Genomic DNA, 20,426 nt, shown 5'->3' on the forward strand with positions numbered 1-20,426 from the left:
TGACAAATTAGTTTAAACCCCCCCCCCGAAGAGCCGTAGCAAATTTCCCTCCCGGATATTGGTGCCCCTCTGGTTCAGGTGCAAACCGTTCTTTTTGCACAGGTCCCACCTTCCCCAGAATGTGCTCCAATTATCCATGTAACTGAAACCCTCCCTCCTACACCATCCCTGCAGCCACGTGTTTATCTGCACTCTCTCCCTGTTCCTCAACTTGCTATCACGTGGCACCGGCAACAAACCAGAGATGACAACATGTCCTGGCTCTCAGCTTCCACCCGAGCTCCCTAAATTCCTGTTTTAAATCCCCGTGCTTTCTCTTACCTATGTCGTTGGTACCGATGTGTACCACGACTTGTGACTGTTCCCCCTCCCCCTTAAGGATCCTGAAAACACGGTCCAAGACGTCACGGACCCTGGCACCCAGGAGGCAACATACCATCCGTGAGTCTCTTTTGCTGCCACAGAACCTCCTATCTGTCCCTCTAACTATTGAGTCCCCAATAACTATTGATCTCCTGCTCTCCCCCCTTCCCTTCTGAGGCACAGGGACGGACCCAGTGCTGGAAATCCGGTCAACGTGGCTTACCACTGGTAGGTTGCCCCTCTCAACAGTATCCAAAGCGGTATACTTGTTGCTGAGGGGAACGACCACAGGGGATCCTGTACTGACTGCTTCCTCCCAGCCCCTCTCACCGTCATCCATCTATCTTCATTCTTCGGAGTAACTACATCCCTGAAGCTTCTATCTATAGCCACCTATGCCTCCCGAATGATCCGAAGTTCATCCAGCTCCAGCTCCAATTCCCTAACGCGGTTTTTGAGGAGCTGGAGATGGGTGCACTTCCCACAGGTGAAATCAGCAGGGACACTGACGGCGTCCCTCACCTCAAACACTCTGGAGGAGGAACATTGCACTGGCTTCCCTGCCATCCCCTCTAGATAACTTGCGGATAAAACAAGAAAAAGAAAGAAAGAGCTTACCTGATATTCACTCACCCCCTTTAGGTTAGAGAAAAAAAAGCTTACCTGCTCTCACTCCGAGTCTTTTCTTTTAGGTTAAAGGAGGGGGGACGGTGGGAGACTCTCCGTGTCTAGAGTCTCGGGTTTCCTCCCCGTTCAAATTTATTGGGCAAAAAACCTTCCCAGGCCTCTCCGCGGCCTACTTCTGGTTTCCTGCTGCATTGAAAAAATAAACTCCGAGAAAAAGTAAGGTCGAAAATCAAACTCTCTTACCCTCAGCTCTCCTCACACGAATCACTCCTTCTCTGTTTGCTCCAGTCGAACAATGAGGTCGATACCTCGAAGGTAAGTACCTTTTAAAGGGAAAAAACAAAAAGCCTTCCCAGGCCTCTCCGCAGCCTACTTCCGGTTTCCTGCTGCACTGAAAAAAAACTCTGAGAAAAAGTAAGGTAAAAAATCAAACTCTCTTACCCTCAGCTCTCCTCACACGAATCGCTCCCTCTCTGCTTGCTCCGGTCGAACAAGAACATTCTCCGTTTTTATTTCAGGTTTCCAGAATTCAGTGTTTTGCCAAATGCAGTTCTGGTGTCAGAATCTAATTGCACAGAACGATGTCGCAGCCCTTGGCAGATTACCAACAATGGGCGCTTTATCTATTGCTAGACAGGCTGCTTGCATTGTATACAACACTTCATGATGTGGAGATGCCGGTGTTGGACTGGGGTAAACACCAAATATTTGGGCTACCCACTTCAGCACAGGGTGGAGTCATTCTGAGTAATTACTTAAAAAAATTCCTTCTAGATTACACAACCTAATTGTTTTGGCTCTGCCTCTTTTTGAGGAACTTTGTTTTACAGTCGAGGACATTCGATCTGCAGAGACAACGAGCAACAGCAAAGACGTGCCGTCTGACAAGTAAGTCTTTCTTTCTGGTATTCCATTGAAAGTTAGCACTGCAGAACAACTTTAATAGCATTGGAGTCAAACGGGACAATAGGAGGAAATTCTGATTGGGTTAAATAAAGAGGTGCGGGACGAAGTTTGTATGGGGCATTTATGACAGTACTCTGTGGGCCAGTGGTGCAAAGGTTAACTGCAGATGGACCAAATGGCTTATTTCTCTGCTGTGCATTACATACAATTTTCAATTAACTGCAAGTTAACTTTCAAATGCAATTTGAATACTACAACACTCTGAATATATTCAGGAAGTGTAGTTTTTCTGTACTGGTGACTCAGAGACTGGTTGCTCTGTGAGGAAAACCATATCCTGACTGACTTAAATTGCCCAACAACATCCTGCATGATCCTTATTGTGCCCCTCTGGTTTGCGATGCTCAGCCCCCTCCCTCCTCACCCTGATGACACAGGGGGAATGTGCAGACTCTGCACAGACCCAAGGCTAGAATCGAACTCGGGTCCCTGGCGCTGTGAGGCAGCAGTGCTAACCACTGTGACACCGTGACACCCAACTAAGGGGAACAGCCGCTCCCTATCTGCTCTGTCCATGCCCGTCATAATCTTGCACACCTCAATCAGGTCGCCCCTCAGTCTTCTCTACTACAATGAAAACAACACAAGCCTATCCAACCTCTCTTCATAACCATAGAACCATAACCATAGAACCCTACAGTGCAGAAAAAGGCCATTCGGCCCATCGAGTCTGCACCGACCACAATCCCACCCAGGCTCTATCCCCATATCCTTACATATTTTACCCGCTAATCCCTCTAACCTACTCATCTCAGGACACTATGGGGCAATTTTAGCTTGGCCAATCAACCTAACCCGCACATCTTTAGACTGTGGGAGGAAACCGGAGCACCCGGAGGAAACCCACGCAGACACAAGGAGAATGTGCAAACCCCACACAGACAGTGACCCGCGCTGGGAATCGAACCCAGGTCCCTGGAGCTGTGAAGCAGCAGTGCTAACCACTGTGCTACCGTGCCGCCCTTAAACGTTCCATGTGTACCATGTGTTCTCCACAAACCATAGCTTATCCTGCCTTGTGTAGAGGCAACTGGGAGGAGCAGACAGCAGTAGTTGGTGTCTCTTGGCTCAGTGCTACTTTGTGTATCCCAAAACTGTACAACACACTTCATCCAGTCGGTGATAAAAGGTGGGGTAAAATGATTACTGCTGCATTCAATTTCTGTAAGTGTAATTTCACCGTTTCTGTCCAATATGCCAGTGTCTTCCTTCTATGGCGATATCACCAATGTTGAGACAACTGGGGCTTCTGCCATGACAGCAAAACAGGACAAACTCAGTGAAAGAGGTGAGGAATGGATGTAATTAATAGCTGCCGTGATATATGCGAGTGGCTGCAACGTAGAGAAATATCTTGTGATTGTATTCCATTCGCTGTAACTTCCATCGCATATCCCGCATTTTAGAGCCAAGATGGCAGTCCAGAATTGGAAAATTACACTGGTCTTATCAGGGATTCTTTTCATCAAGGTACAGAAGTTTAAAGAGAATACAAAAGTATCCTCTGTAACATGACCTTTATCCAGATCCATAACACTATTATTTATATTTATTCGTTCATTATTAATGTCACAAGTAGGCTTACATTAACACTGCAATGAAGTTACTGTGGAAATCTCCTAGTCGCCACACTCTGGCGACTGTTCAAGCACACTGAGGGAGAATTTAGCATGGCTACTGGCTACTGTGGGAGGAAACGGGTGGAAATCCACACAGACATGGGGAGAACGTACGAACTCCGCACAGACAGTGACCCAAGCCGGGAATCGAATCCGGGTCTCTGGCGCTGTGAGGCAGCAATGCTAACCACTGTGCCACCGTGCCGCCCAGGTATTGGCCAGGCAAGTTAGATTACTATAGACCAGGAGTGATAGGCCCAGGGTTGTGGGGTGGAGCTGGAATGTTCCCCTTTCAGCTGCTAATAAAACCTTAAAGATTAAGGTGGTCATACAGCATAGACTTAGCTGTTTAAATCCCAGTGGTATCCCCTCCAGGGTCCATGATTCCCCATTTGCCCAAAGCTGGGCCTCGATACACAGGAGCTGTGTGTTCGTTGAGAAATTGTGCACTTGATACCAAGCAAGGAACGTGCGGTCATATGAATTAGGATCAGGAGTTGGCCATTCAGTCCCTCGGGCTTGCTCCGCATTCCGATAAGATCATGGCTGGTCCGACTGCGGCCACTTTCCTTCCCTTTTGACTTCCCTGTCAATCATGAATTCATCTAACTCAGCATTAAAACTATTCAATAACCCTGCCTCCATTGCTCTTTGAGGGAGAGAGTTCCACAGATTCATGACCCTCTGAGAGAAAAAAAAATCTCCTAATCTCCACCTAAATGGGAAAGCTCCTGTTTGGAAACAAGAAAATGACATTTCGGAATCCATTCCAGTTGCCCCACAGGGTAGAGTGAACCGCAAAACTGATTATAACAACTGCACCACCCAACCCAAAAAACAGACCACCACATTTGGACCTCTGTTCTGATCAACATCGCAGTTTATATATAATATGAAAGAGCAGGTCTGAATTTTAACAAACAGTCAGTAAGATACGCTCTATGCTGTATTGAAATCGATGCATTTTAAAGAAACTTTGTCCCCCAGTCTCGCCTGTCATGTTTTTTTTAATGATATAAAGGCACCAATAATGCATAAGAGATTGGGTAAACATGTTGTTGGTTCATTTATGAAGACTAGGCACATCCGAACAGCTATACAAAGGTAGAAATCTTGAAGACAAGTTAGCAACAGAGCTATCTCTGCTTAAAATCGAAAGTGCAACTCAAACTGGATCACGTGTCACACTTCCTTCTATTAAAGTCATGCTACAATTCCATAAAGGCAGATCTCCCACAAGTAGAAGTATCCTCTCCACATCCACTTTGTCAACTCTCCTCAGGATCTTACATGTTTAATAACATCGCCTCGCATTATTATAAACTTCAATGGATACAGGCGCAACCATTTTTTATGTATTCATTTATGGGATGTGGGCATTGCTGGCCAGGCCAGCATTTATTGCCCATTCCTAATTGCCTGACTAAACTTTCCTTGTGCGATAAACTCCCAAGCCAGGAAGCATTTGAGCAAACCTTCTCTGCACTGCTTCTAATGCAATCACCATTTTCTTAAAAAAGGAGACCAAAATTGTACACAGTACTCTAGACCTGGGGAGCGATTTTCCCAGTCTGCTGTGCTGCTCGAGTACGGCAGTGGGCTGGGAAATATCAGCAGGAGGCCTGTACCGGGCGTGACAACCAGTGTAAAGCTGATCGCAACTCTCCCATTGCATGTTTTTAAATCAGCCTTACTGGAAATCAGTGCGAGATTAATTACCCAATGGAAATCTGAATTTCCATGTCATTAGTGGGCCCAGGACGGCATTGTCCAAGCTCACTAATGTTTTCCCACATGCCGGGAGAGGTTCCCACCAGCGGGGATTAAAGCTAGTCCCCATCAAGGAGGACCAGGCATGATCACCTCATTGATGGGGACAGAAGCCATTGAGGCTCCCCAAGGAGATCGAGGGCAAGAGGATGCCCCTTGGGCAGTCCCAGCCTTTCATCCTGGCACTGCTCACTGGGCGCCCTGATACTGCCCACCAGGCACTAGGCAGGAGGCCAGGGCCTATTGGGGGGATGGGGCTGATCAATGGTGAGGGGGGAACTTTGCGCACTCTGCATTAGAGATTGGTGGGATCGGGGCTGCCTTTGTGGGGGACGGAGAAGCTGGCAATCGGTGGGGGAGGGTTATCAGGGATGATGACATTGGGAGCCCAGCGACTGGGGAAAGGGTTCGGAATGACATTTGGAGGCCGGTGATCGGGAGACTGGCAATGAGGGGGCCAATGCACATGTGCATTGATCTCCCTACTGACAGATCGGCGCATGTGCAGTGGCCCACTCAATGCACAGATGCCGGCCTCCCGGGCGAAATTAGGTCCCACCACCCTTTACCGACGTGAATCCCCCTGGTGGACTCTGTGAAGCACAGAGTGCTGCAGATTCATCCCATTAAGTGCGCCCAAAAGATGGGCGGGAAAATCTCCCATTTTCCCACCCATTGGGTACCTAGCTTTTTCCCGGGAAAATCGCCCCTGTGGTCTCAACAACACCCTGTCCATCTCTCATAAAACATCTCTACTCCCCCTGCAATAAAGTTCAACATTTTGTTTGCCTCCCTAATCACTTGCTGTACCTATGTACTCATTTATTGTGATTCCTGTACCAGGAATCCCAGATCCCTCTGTGCATGAAAGGTCTGCCCAATTAAATGCTACACTGCTTTTTAAAATCTTTTTGACAAAGTGGACAAGTTGACATTTTTCCACACTGTCAGTGGGAACCAGTAATCCGAAAGAGTTGGGTCAGTGTTAGACCAGAACAAGACTGAACACAGCCAGATTTTGATGCTGACACATCACTGTCCAGATTCATAGAAAGGAATGTGTGGTGGATTTGTGAGAGTTGTCTGAACATGCAACAGAACTGGGAAGGAACTGTGAATAAAAGATTGCAATTGCAAGTCATTTGGAATATTATATTGGATGGAATGGGTTGTTTCAATTACTAGATGTACAATCTATGGCAGGGTGGCACAATGGTTAGCACTGCTGCCTCACAGCGTCAGGGACCTGGGTTTGATTCCCACCTTGGGTGACTGTCTGTATGGAATTTGCACATTCTCCCCATGGCTGTGTGGATTTCCTCCAAGTGCTCCAATTTCCTCCCACAGTCCAAAGATGAGCAGGTTAGGTGGCTTGGCCTTACTAAATTGCCTCTTAGTGTCCATGGATATGCAGGTTAGGTGGCTTGGCCATGCTAAATTGCCCCTTAGTGTCCATAGATATGCACGTTAAGTGGATTGGCTATGCCAAATTGCTTCTTAGTGTCCATAGGTGTGCAGGTTAGGTGGATTGGCCATGGTAAATGTGCAGGGTTATGGTGATAGGGCGAATGGGAGTGCGTGGGTGGGGTGCTCTTTTGGAGAATCAGTGCAGACTCGATGGGGTGAATGGCCTCCTTCTGCATGGTTGGGATTCTATGATCTGTAAAGGCAGGTGAGAGCAAATCAAGTGAAAAGTGATCCTGCAAAACAATTTATGTTTCTGTTTTTACAGGTGTGGCCGCCTCTCACAGATTGATGGAGACTGACTTGGGGAGACTGAACAAGTACAAGACTTTGATAAATAATGTCGCCAGGGCTAACCAGATAGATCCAGCCATAATTGGGGCTATCATGTCCCGTGAATCCCGCTGTGGAAATGTCTTGGAAAATGGCTGGGGCGACCATGGAAATGGGTTTGGCCTCATGCAGGTAGGAAGCAAGTCACCTTGTGACACACTAGAGAGAAACATTCCCTTTGGCATGCGTTTGAAAGACCATGAGCAACCAGCTATATTTTAAGATGTGAATCCCTAACACTACCAAACAAGTGAGGGGGGAAATTAGACAGCAAGTCAGTGGATAGAGACAACTACGCAGCCTCTTCATTCCCCAAAGAGAAGAATCATAGAATCCCTATAGTGCAGAAGGAAGCCATTCGGTCCATCGAACCTGTGTCAACAACAATCCCACCAAGATCCTATCCCTGTAAACCCATGGCTGCTAAACATACCCAGCTCTCCCTCTGCACCAACTCTGCTGCTCTCCTGGTCACCAGGGATGGTTCCAAAATTTCCTATAGTAAGAATGGGAAAACCGTGAGCATCACCTTCTTCCATTCACCACTGATTCCATTCTCCTTGTTATCCACCATCTTCAACCCTTCACCATTGAATGGATTGAAGGTAGGGCAGCACAGTAGCAGAGTGGTTAGCACTGCTGCCTCACAGAGCCAGGGACTCGGGTTCAGTTCCTGGCTTGGGTCACTGTCTATGCGGAGTCTGCATGTTCTCCCCATGTTTGCATGGGTTTCTTCTGGATGATCCGGTTTCCTCCCACAGTCCAAAAGACATGCTGGTTACATGTATTGGCCATGCTAAATTCTCCCTCCATGTACCCGAATGGGCGCCGGAGTGTGGACTAGAGGATTTTCATAGTAAATTCAGTGCATGAGCCTAATTGTGACACAAATACATAAGCTTTAAAAAAATACACTGACGATGACAAGAGTGCAGAATATACTCTGAGTGGGGTCTGCAATGCCCATCGTCAAGAGTGGCTCAGTTTCACCACTGTTGATCGGGCTTGCTGAGTCCTAAAGGACCTCGTTGTTAGACTGGGTCTGCGGCAGGTGGTAAAGGAATGGACGAGAGGGAAAACCATACTTTATCTCATCCTCACCAACCTTCCCATCATAGATGCATCTGTCCATGACAGTACCACAGATGAGACGCATGCACATTAATTGTGGAGACAAAGTCCTATCTTCATATTGAGGGTACTCTCCAATGTCTTATGTATCACTATCACCACGCTATTTTATTTTATTTATTATTGTCACATGCATTAGTATACAGTGAAAAGTATTGTTTCTTGTGCACTAAACAGACAAAGCATAGCATACATAGAGAAGGAAAGGAGAGGGTGCAGAACGGAGTGTTACAGTCATAGCTAGGATATAGAGAAAGATCAACTTAGTGCAAGGTAGGTCCATTCAGAAGTCCGATGGCAGCAGGGAAGAAGCACTTCTTGAGTCGGTTGGTACTTGACCTCAGACTTTTGTGCTAAATACTAGATTTGTTTGAAATTCTAATCTGAGCATCCATGAGGTGCTGTGGGCCATCGTAACACAGAATTGTACTTGATCACAATCTGCAACCTCATGGTCCAGTATACCCCCACTCTACCATTGCGGATCAATCCTGGTTCAATGAAGCGTACAGCAGGGCATGCCAGGAGCAACACCAGGCATACCTGAAAATGAGGTGTCAACCTGGTGAAGCTGCAGTGAATGAGTACTTGGGTGCCAAACAGCAGAAGCAAAATGTGCTCGACAGAGCAAAGCCATTTCGCAACCAATGGATCAGATCTAAGATCTACAGTCCTGCTATATCCTGTCATGAATGGTGATGGACAATTAAGCGAGTAACTGAAGGAGGAGGCTCCACAAATATCCCCATGTTCAATGATGGGGGAGCTAAAGTTAAGGCTGAAGCATTTGAAAGAATCTTCAGCCAGGAGTGCTGAGTGGATGATCCATCGTGGCCTCTCTGGAGGCCCCCAGCATCACAGATGCCAGCCTTCAGCGAATTCGATTCACTCCATGTGATGTCAAGAAATGGCTGAAGGCACCGGATACTGCAAAGGCTATGGGCCCTGGCAACATTGCTCTTAACATTCCCAGCGGGGGAAATTCATGGGAATCACCTCGGGACATGACCAATATTGGGTTCAGTGTTGCAATGTTGGATCCTGCCACAGAAGTCACACACCCTCAGCAGCAACACAGACATACTGGAATAGTCCATCAAATGATTGAGCTTTCAAAAATAATGTCACCACTTGAACACAGCATTACTGTTCATCTGCAATTTATTTCATTTTGTTTTGTTTGATCAGGTGGATTGGCCGTGCTAAATTGCTCCTTAGTTTCAGGGGGATGAGCAGGATAAATAAGTGGACTTACGGGGAATGGGGCCTGGGTGGGATTGTTGTCAGTGCAGGCTTGATTCTGCACTGTAGGGATGCTACGATTCTGTGAAATGGAACCCATTGCATGCCAAGAAAATGTTGTGTTTATTTCAGGTTGACAAAAGGCATCATAGGATTGTTGGAGCCTGGGACAGTGAGGAGCACATTACACAGGCCACGCAGATACTGATTGGGATGATACAAGAGATTGCAAAAAGGTTTCCGGCTTGGTCCAAAGAGCAGCAGCTCAAAGGTTTGTGATTTATTTCTGTCTGAACTTTGGAAGTGTTGCAGGAGATAATGGGCCCGATTTTACCATTTTGAGTCTAAGCGCTGAATCCGGGCGTCAAATAGATCCGCGCCTGGAATCCTCTTTGCAGCACGCCCATACGCGTTTTGCCGGCTCCAGTCCGATCTGCGCTGTGGGCAGGGCTTAGCGCTGATCGGAGCTCTGAACTGCACATGCGCAGTTCAAAAAAATGTGACAGAGCGCGTCCGGGCACAAAAGAAAATAAAAGCAGAAAGTGGAGACAGCGGCTCTCTGACGATCATCCTCTGGTCGGGGGAGGTGTCCGCTGCCAGTCTGCAGCCGATCGGTGGGGAGTGAGGGGGCAGGGGGGTCCGCCGCCACTCTGCGGGCGATCCCTCCTCCCCACTGGAGGAATGAATCCCTCTTGCCAGAGCGGCCATGCCATCCCACAAAACCTTCAGGATCAAGCGATTCCTCGCTAAGAAGATGAAGCAGAACCGGCCGATTCCACAGTGGATCTGCATGAAAACCGGCTACAAGATCAGTACCAGTCCAAGAGGGGACACTGGAGAAGGACCAAGCTGGGCCTGTAAAGGGATACACCATCACTGGTACACTACCAGCCACAGATTACTCTTCCCTGCAGGGGCAAGAGAGCGGGAGAGATGGCATGGCCGCACGTCCACTCCGGCAGGAGGGATTCGTTCCTCCGGTGGGGAGGAGGGATCGCCCGCAGAGTGGCAGCGGAACCCCCTGCCCCCTCCCTCCCCACCGATCGGCTGCAGACTGGCAGCAGACACCTCCCCCGACCAGAGGATGATCTGGGTCCCAGTCCCCCTCCCTCGTCCCACGCCCCCGCCCCCCCCCCCCCCCCCCACCCCACCCCCCAACCAGAGGATGACCTGGGTCAGAGAGCCGTTGCAGGCTCTGAGCCCGCTCTTCGGAAGCTGCAGCGATGACTTCAGACTTTTATTTACCAAGTCATTAAAAGCGCGGATCCGGATCGGACCAGAAGACGGTAAAGTGGGATTTGGTGGTAGAGTTGGGCGCGCGGTTCATTAAGTCGATTTAAATGCATGCTAATGCATTTAAATCATCGAGCCGCCCGATTTGGGCCGGACCCGCGCCCAAATCGGGTGTCGGTAAAGCTGCGATCTGCTCAGAAAGGGGTGCAGATCGCGGTATAGGCCCGACGCCCAACTTTAAGTTTTGGTAAAATCAGGCCCAACATCTTTCCTCTCTGGCAAATCTGTGTCCAATCTCCGGCAATCTCGTGACGAATAAATATCCAGTGCCTGCCATCTCCTGGTGAGTACATGGCCCAATGTTTGACCAATTCAGCATCATGAAGTTGCCTGAATGGCTGCCCATCCAATGATAAATATGGCAAGATAGCATTTTTAGACAGAAAAATCTGGCTGTGTAGCACTGCTGGAGAAGCCTGAATCCTCCAAATGGGATACAAAAGGTTTTCTGCATAGCCTAAGCAGTACCTCACATTGAAATGGGTACTTGCAATGCCTTTGGGTGTGTACCAGATGCTTCCTAAATGGCCAAATTGCAACATCAAAGCAACAGTTCAGCTGATTTGATGCACAAATTTCAAACTTGGACTGCACATATCCACTCTTCACCTGCTAAGCAATATGCAGTCAGCTGCAGCAGGAAACCTCCACTGGCATTATTAAAAAATCTGGTGATCCAAATTCCAGGGACAGTGACCTAAATTAAGGCCAGTATTTTACCGGCACCTCCGCCCGAGGCTCATAAGATCACGCCCAAGGCCAATGGAGAATGCCGTTCTGTGGGCCTCGCCCGCCCTAATTTCAGAGCAGTTGAACCAGTAAAATCAGGGCCTAAACGTCATTATTGCAATTTGCAGAGGCACTGTGGTTGTGTCTTTGGAGGTGTTATGGGGAGTTCCTGGATTTGTTCACAAGTGCTTTCACATCTTCACAGAGGTGACCTGTCCACTCAAAAGCAGTGTACAGTTCTGGTCACCCTATTATAGAAAGGATATTATTAAACTAGAAAGAGTGCAGAAAAAATTTACAAGGATGCTACCGGGACTTGATGGTTTGAGTTATAAGGAGAGGCTGGATAGACTGGGACTTTTTCCTCTGGAGCGTAGGAGGCTGAGGGGTGATCTTATAGAGGTCTATAAAATAATGAGGGGCATAGATCGGCTAGATAGTCAATATCTTTTCCCAAAAGTAGGGGAGTCTAAAACGAGAGGGCATAGGTTTAAGGTGAGAGGAGAGAGATACAAAAGGGTCCAGAGGGGCAATTTTTTCACACAGAGGGTGGTGAGTGTCTGGAACGAGTTACCAGAGGTAGTAGTAGAGGTGGGTACAATTTTGCCTTTTAAAAAGCGTTTAGACAGTTACATGGGTAAGATGGTATAGAGGGATATGGGCCAAATGTGGGCAATTGGGACTCGCTTAAGGGTTAAAAAAAGGATGGCATGGACAAGTTGGGCCGAAGGGCCTGTTTCCATGCTGTAAACCTCTATGACTCGATGACTCTCATCTACAACATGACGGAGAGATTGAGCAGAGATTGTGGAGAGGGAAATCTCTGCACAATGCCCTCTGCCTTGCTCCTTGATAAAGCCAGGCAGGTCTGTCACTGCACCCAGCATCCCAGTGTGCAAGTCCATTAGTGTCGTGTGCACTGCCCCCATTGAGTTCCTCATCGGAGTCCCCTATAGCAGAACTCATCTGAGACCTCGCTGTTAGTTCCAACTTTTTCCCCTTGCCTGGCTTGTCTGGTGATTCACCACATGCAGAATTAGTAGCAGAATGATATGGTGTGAACCTGATATGTTGAATACCATTCTCTTGTAAGAAACTTTTGAATTCTTGTGAGACAAATTGAGGTAGTGTTTTCGCTTACCAGTTGTTCAGAGAATCCAACTCTCTCCCGGCTTCTCGATAGTCTTTGTTATTTGTTCTTTTTTACACAGAGGGTGGTGGATGCTTGGAACTCGCTGCCGGGGGAGGTTGTGGAAGCAGATACGATAGTGACTTTTAAGGGGCATCTTCACAAATACAGGAATAGGATGGGAATGAAGGGATATGGTCCCCGGAAGGGTAGGAGGTTTTAGTTCAGTCGGGCAGCATGGTCGGTGCAGGCTTGGAGGGCCAAAGGGCCTGTTCCTGTGCTGTGATTTTCTTTGTTCTTTTTCTTTGTTCTTTGTCTTCTCCAATGAAGTAGATTTCATCACAGCGACCTCTGGCCACTTAGTGTGAGCATCGACCGTTACTAAGAACATGTGTCCTTCGAAAGGTCCTGCAAAGTACGCATGCACTCATTGCCAAGCCTCTTCAGGCCATTCCCATGGATGCAGCTGTGCTAAGGGTGGCAGGGCCCTTACCTTTGCATGGGAAGTGCATGTTCCAGGTTTCTCTTCAATTCCCTCATCCAATCCAGGCCACCGGAAATAACTCCTCACTGCTTCCTTCAAGCATATGACTCCACGGTGGCCCTTATGTAGCTTCTCTAACACTCGCGCTCTTAATGCTGGGGAATAATCACTCTGAGCCCCCAGACATCCTGACTGTACTAACAGCTTCATTCTCCTGCAATAGTAGGGTTCCAGGTTAGGTGTTAGTTCCGGGGTCTTTCCTCGGAAACCAGATCCATCATGGGGTCACTCTGAGTGTGTTTTCTCACTTGCCTGGAAGTGGCAGGTTTGTTGCCTACCTGTCCAGATAAGATATTCCTGCTCGAGTGGTCTGATGAACTACCTGGCAGTGGCAATTTAAAAGTTCATCCTCATTACCATGTAGACTTTATTGTGGCGACTTAATGGTATAAGTATGACAAAAGCAATTGCATTCTACTTGCTACTAGTGATGGAGTTTCTGTGTGTGGTCCAAAAATGGTAGTTAGCGTATGATGGTGAGTCAACAATGTAAATTCTCTCTTGTACAGGAACTGATGGAATTTCTTTACTCCAAAGATGATCCCTAATGCTTCCCTTCCAATCTGTGGGCGGCATGGTGACACAGTGGTTAGCACTGCTGCCTCACAGTGCCAGGGACCCGGTTCAATTCCGGCCTCGGATCACTGTCTGTGTGGAGTTTATACATTCTCCCCGTGTCTGTGTGGGTTTCCTCCGGGTGCTCCGGTTTCCTCCCACAGTCCAAAGATGTGCGGGTTAGGTTGATTGGCCATGCTAAATTGACCCTAATGTCAGGGGATTCGCAGGGGAAATGTGTGGGGGTTGCGGGAATAGGGCCTGGGTGGGATTCTGTTTGGTGCAGACTCGATGGGCTGAATGGCTTCCTTCTGGATTCTATGATGGTCACTTTCATCCTTGCTCAAGATGCAAAAGCAATGCTTTTTTTCTTCACTTGTTGGCATGGTGTGGGAGACCGCTGCTCCTACACCATTAGGAGATGCATCACAAGCTAACTGTAACGGTAAAGTACGATCAAAATGCCTAAGAGCTTCAGATTCAAATAATGTTTCTGTGCCTTGCACGGAAGGATTATTGCATTGATCTGACCACTTCCACTTCCAGTTCTGGCACAAGAGGTTATGTAATGGATTCAGAATTGTTGCCAAGTTTGAAGCAAATCTTCCGTAATAGTTCAACAATCATTGGAAGGAACGTAACTGCTCAATATTCGGAGGTCAATGTGCCTCTGTAATAGCCTTAACCTCAGAAGGAGATTTGTGAAAGCTGGTGGCACCAATCACATGTCCCAGGTATTCAACGGAGGATCGGAAAAACTCATACTTATTCTTAAGGATTCTCAGTCCATAATCTTCCAACCTCTTTAACGAGGCATCCCGCCTTCGAAGGTCTGCTTCATCTCTTCCAGTGACTGGGATGTCATTCAGATAGCATTGGATTCCGCTCACTACACTCACCATCTAATCCATTGCTGTTTGAAACAATGCAGGCGCTGAGGTAATACCAAATGGCAATCCTTGGCACTGGAATAAGGCTTTATGTGTCACCGTTGTCAGCGGTTTCTGTGACTTCTTGTCCATACTCATCCAAAAGTAAGCCTGATGAATGCTGATTTTGATTATATGTTGGCCTCCAACCAATCCCGCAACCCAGTCTTCAATTTGGGCTAACGGGTACTGTTTGGCGCGTAACACTGGATTAATGGTCTCTGCAAATCCTCACAGATCCATCTTTCTTGGTGACTGGAATTATTGGAATGGCCCATTCACTCATTCTGACAGGTTCCAAGATTCCCATCTTCACAAGTCATAGAATCATAGAATCTACAGTGCAGAAGGAGGCCATTTGGCCCATCGAGCCTGCACCGACAACAATCCCACCCAAGTCCCATCCCCTTAACCGCACATATTTACCCTCCTAGTCCCCCCGACACTAAGGGGCAATTTAGCATGGCCAATCAACCTAACCCGCACATCTTTGGAGTGTGGGAGGAAACTGGAGCACCCAGAGGAAACCCACGGAGAGAATGAGCAAACTCCATACAGACAGTGACCCGAGGTCGGAATCGAACCCAGATCTTTGGCATTGTGAGGGAGCAGTGCTAACCACTGTGCCACCGTGCCACCCAAGTCAATCCAAGTCAGCTTCCAACTTCGGTCTAATAGCACATGGTACAGACCTTCTCCTTCAAGCAGTTTGCTTGGCTTCTTCCTTTTATTTTCAGTTTAGCACTAATATCTTTCGTGCTCCCTAATTCTCACCTGTGTGCCTTTTTAAAAATTTTGTGAACTCTGATTCGAGAGAATCCCTACAGCGCAGAAGGAGACCATTTGGCCCATTGAGCCTGCGCCAACAGCAATCCCACCCAGGCCCTGTCCCCGAAACCCCACGTATTTACCCTGCTCAAACCCCGACCCTAACGGGCAATTTAGCATGGCCAATCAACCTAACCTGCACATCTTTGGAGTGTGGGAGGAAACCAGAGCACCCGGAGGAAACCCACGCAGACGCGGGGAGAATGTGCAACTCCGCACTGGACAGTCACCCAAATTCAGAATTGAACCCGGGTCCCTGGCACTGTGAGGTAGCAGTGCTAACCACTGTGCCACCGTGCCACCCATTGGTCATCATAAGGTCTTCGGCCCAGTTCAGGTAAATCTTCTCCAGCCATGTATGATCCATCAATGCTGGATAGTTGCCTTTTACTACATGTAGAGGCAAATCTGCTGTTTGTGCATTAAGTTGCACAACTATTTCGATGAGGATCTTCAACAGAACCACCTCACCTGTGAGCTTCCAGGGAATGTGTTTAAGTTCCCCTTGTCAACATTCTCTGGTAACAGTCAGACTGCTGCCCATGTGTCAACTTCCATCCTTACTGGCTGTCCATACAGCAGTGAAGTAGCCCAGTATTGACGTGGAGCACCAGCAATGATTCAGACTATGGGGCCGATTTTACCAAATCGGGACTAAGTGCCGGGTGCGGCCGTAAATCAGACCCGCGCCCGGCAGCCGCGCTCCAGCGCCCCCATACGCTTTTTTTGGGCATGGCTCTAGTGGGCGGGTCCTAGCGCATTTGCATCTGTCGGAGCGCCGAACTGCGCATGCGCAGTTTGGGCAGAATCTGACAGAACGCGCCCAGGCACAAAACAAAAAGCAAAGAGCGGAGAGAGCCTCTCTGCCGTTCATCCTCTGGTCGGTGGGGGGGGGGGGGCGCGGTGGGGGGGAGGGGGGGGGGGGTAGTGGGGGGGGGAGGGGGGTGGAGGAGGGGAGGAGGGGGGGAGGGGGTGTGACTCATCATTCCCTGGGGGGGGAAGGAGAGGGGGTGTGACGTCTCATTCTCTGTGGGGGGGGGAGGGTGGGGGAGGAGGAGAGGGGGTTTGACATCTCATTCCCTGGGGGAGGAGGAGAGGGGGTTTGACATCTCATTCCCTGGGGGGGGGGGGGGCGGGGGGGAGAGGGGGTGTGACGTCTCATCCTCTGGTCGGGGGGGTTCCGCTGCGTGTCTGTGGCCGATCCCTCCTGGCACCATCACTGGTTCACTACCAGCCACAGATTACTCTTCCCTGCAGGTGTGAGAGAGCGGGAGAGATGGCTGTGGCTGGTAGTGTACCAGTGAATGATCCGTCACACCCCCTCTCCTCCCCCCCCTCCAGGGGATGATACATCACACCCCCTCTCCTCCCCACCCCCGGGGGATGATCCATCACACCCCCCTCTCCTCCCCCCCCGGGGATAAGACGTCACACCCCCTCCCCTCCCACCCCCCCAGGGGATGATCCGTCACACCCCCTCCCTCCCCCGGGGGTTGATATGTCACACCCCCCCCCCCAAGGGGATGATATGTCACACCCCCTCCCCCCCCCAAAGGGATGATACGTCACCCCCCCCCCCCCCAAGGGGATGATATGTCACAACCCCTCCCCCCCCCTCAAGGGGATGATGTGGGCCCGCCCCCTCTCCTCATTCCCCCCCCCCCCCCCGCCCCCCACCAGAGTTCCAACTGGGCCCACCCACCCCCCCTCCGGCAGACGCCAGCGGACCTGTGTGAAGCCCAGTCACTTCAGCCGTGGCTCAAAGTCAGTGTCCAGGAACGTGCTGCAGGCTGTCGAAGGACTGAAGGTGAGCGGGAAGGATGGTGGAGGGAGACCACGGTCGAGGTAGGTTAGGGGTGTGCTCTGCCAGTGGGGCCTGCCTCCCAGAGGGGTTTGATCCCGGGAGGGGGGGTCTGCCGGCCAGAGGGGTCCGATCCCGGGGTGGTGGGGGGGGGGGGGGGTCTGCCGGGGTGGTTAGAGGGGGGTGTCCGCGAAGGGTGGGCCTCGGCGATTCCCCTGCCGAATAAAAGTACAAGTTGGACTTTTATTAATCAGGGCGGTAAAGCCGCGGACGCGAATTGGGCCGAACGTTGGTAAAGGGGGAATTGATGGTAAAGTTGGGTGTGCGCTTCATTATGCTGATTTAAATGCATGCAAATGCATTTAAATCGGCCCGCTGGCCGATTCGGGTGCGCGCCAAATCGACGCCCGCATCGGCCGTTGGTAAAGCACGATTGGCCTTGGGTCAGGTCTGGACCGCGTTTTAGGCCCGACGCCCAACTTTAACACGATTTCGCGCCCGTGGGAAATTTTGGTAAAATCAGGCCCCATGAGTCGCTACAGTTTTCTCAACCCTTTTGTACAGTACGAACATTTCTCCCTTTGTTCTGCTTAAATGCTGTCTTGGTTTGTTCAAGTTTCTTAATTTTATTTAGAGCTTGATTTTTATTCCAGCAGGCACGCTCTGTGTCCTTTTTTCCTTTGACATAGAATTCACCCATCCTGCCGGCCACTGGAATTCTAGCGAGCGGGGGAGGGAGGTGGGGGGAGGGGTGGGGGGAGGCGGGGGGGACGGACGACCACGTAAAGGTCCATTGAAGTCAGGTGGAATTCTCCAGTTTTCAGGCGAGCGCAGCCAGAGAACCCCGCCCCATGTCTTTACACAAACACTTCGTTACAGAATGCCCTGGCTTTGCACATTGGAGACATGTATGAATTTTGAGATTCTTGCATTGTGGGTTCTGGTGTATTAAATTTCATTAGCAAGTGTTTTCTACATTTCCATGTCCGTCTGAGAGTTCCTTGTGGAGCACAAAGATGATCTGTCTCTTTAAGTTGTCAATCCAGTGTACATTTTGATAACCACATTTTTTTTATTCGTTCACGAAATATAGGCATCACTGACAAGATTAGCGTGCGCATTTTTAATTGTCCTTGAGAAGGTGGTGGTGAGCCACCATCTTGAACTGCTACAGTCCACCTGGTGTACAGGAAGAACGTAATTTCTCTGGAGAAAGTGCAGAGGAGGTTTACATGAATGTTGCCAGGGCTAGAAAAGTGTAGCTATGAGGAGAGATTGGATAGGTTTGGGTTATTTTCCTTTGAACAAAGGAGGCTGAGGGGTGACGTGATTGAGGTGTACAAATGTCTGAGGGAAGTGTGAGAGAGTGGACAGGATAAAATTGTTTCTCTTGGATGAGAATTCTAGAACCAGGGGACAAAGATTCAAGATAATTGGCAGTAGGTGTAGAGGGGACATGAGGAAGACATTTTTTACGCAGAGGGTGGTGGGTGTCTGGAATTCGCTGCCCAAGTTGGTGGTGGAGGCAGAGACCCTAAACTCATTTAAAAAGTACCTGGATCTGCACCTTAAGTGCTGTAAGCTACAGGACTATGGGTTAGGTGTAGGAAGGTGGGATTTGAAAGGGCACCTGGGTGTCCTCAGGCTGGCAAGGACAAGATGGGCCAAATGGCCTCCTTCTGCGCTTTAATTTTTTTCTGGTTCTATGGACATATATCTGAACATACAAATGAGGCCACTTGGCCCCTCGAGCCTACACCACTATTCTTCGACCAAGCTTTTGGTCACTTGTCCCAATTTCTCCTTATATGGATAGAGTTAAATTTTGTTTTGTCCCATTTGATTTTGATTTGATTTGATTTATTATTGTCACATGTATTAACATAAAGTGAAAAGTATTGTTTCTTGACCGCTATACAGACTAAACATACCGTTCATAGAGAAGGAAATGAGAGAGTGCAGAGTGTAATGCTACAGTCATAGCTAGGGTGTAGAGAAAGATCAACTTAATGCAAGGTTGGTCCATTCAAAAGTCTGACAGCAGCAGGGAAGAAGCTGTTCTCGAGTCGGTTGGTACATGAGGCCAAACTTTTATATCTTTTACCCGACGGAAGACAGTGGAAGAGAGAATGTCCGGGGTGTGTGGGGTTCTTAATTATGCTGGCTGCTTTGCCGAGGCAGTGGGAAGTGTAGACAGAGTCAATGGATGGGAGGCTGGCTTGCGTGTTGGATTGGACTACATTCACAATCTTTTGTAGTTCCTTGCGGTCTTGGGCAGAGCAGGAGCCATACCAAGCTGGGATACAACCAGAAAGAATGCTTTCTATGGTGCATCTGTAAAAGTTGGTGAAAGTCCAAGCACCTTGGGAGATTTTACTATGGGAAAGGTGCTATATAAATGCCCAATGTTATTTTAGTAAATGCAATTTGTGATCTCTTTATTACAGGTGGGATTTCAGCATACAACGCTGGTCCGGGTAATGTCCAAACCTACGAAAGGATGGATATTGGTACCACGGGAAATGATTATGCTAATGACACAGTTGCAAGAGCACAATGGCTTAAGATGCATTGGTATTGATTGTTCTTTGATTATCGTCTCATTGATGCTGACGGGATTGTCTCTGACAATAATTCTTCAAATACTGCAGTCTGTAAAATGTCAGCATCGTGTAAAACCTCCATGTAATGCTGGTGAATAAAGACAACTGAACCTGGATCACAAAGAGATTTATTCAACAATAAAATACCTCAAAATGTTTCTTCATGAAAGAAACTATCAATAGTAGCAAACACACTGAAATGGAGCTTCTAATTGGTTACACCAGTAATTTTAGCACCAAATTGGGTTGAATCAACTCAGAAGATCCAGGAATTTTCACGCAAGAAATTATTTTCAAACCACTTATCCTTGTGCTTTCTGTGATCTGTCATATTAGCTCAAGATTCAATTTGAATGATTATATAATCCCTACAGTGTAAAAGGAGGCTGTTTGATCCATCGAGCGTGCATCAAAAACAATCCCACCCAGGACCTATCCCTGTAACCCCATGTATTTACCCTGCTAATCCCCCTGACACTAAGAGGCAATTTAGCATGGCC

General features: G+C 48.6%; 1 protein-coding gene across 2 annotated transcripts; it reads left to right on the forward strand.

Moving 5' to 3' along the window:
- Positions 1 to 221: 221 nt before the first annotated feature.
- Positions 222 to 20,042, forward strand: lygl1 (lysozyme g-like 1). Of its 2 annotated transcripts, none has more exons than XM_078211778.1 (6): positions 222 to 441; positions 1,821 to 1,878; positions 3,158 to 3,244; positions 7,078 to 7,274; positions 9,648 to 9,786; positions 19,771 to 20,042. In XM_078211778.1, coding segments are annotated over exons 2-6 (558 nt in total). In that variant the 5' UTR covers positions 222 to 441; positions 1,821 to 1,877; the 3' UTR covers positions 19,905 to 20,042. The 2 variants fall into 2 exon arrangements, with proteins under 2 accessions (XP_078067904.1, XP_078067903.1); XM_078211777.1 differs by lacking the exon at positions 222 to 441 and adding an exon at positions 1,628 to 1,683.
- Positions 20,043 to 20,426: the final 384 nt, after the last annotated feature.

The sequence above is a fragment of the Mustelus asterias genome, chromosome 4 (genome assembly GCF_964213995.1).
Source record: "Mustelus asterias chromosome 4, sMusAst1.hap1.1, whole genome shotgun sequence".
Classification (NCBI taxonomy): Eukaryota; Metazoa; Chordata; class Chondrichthyes; order Carcharhiniformes; family Triakidae; genus Mustelus; species Mustelus asterias.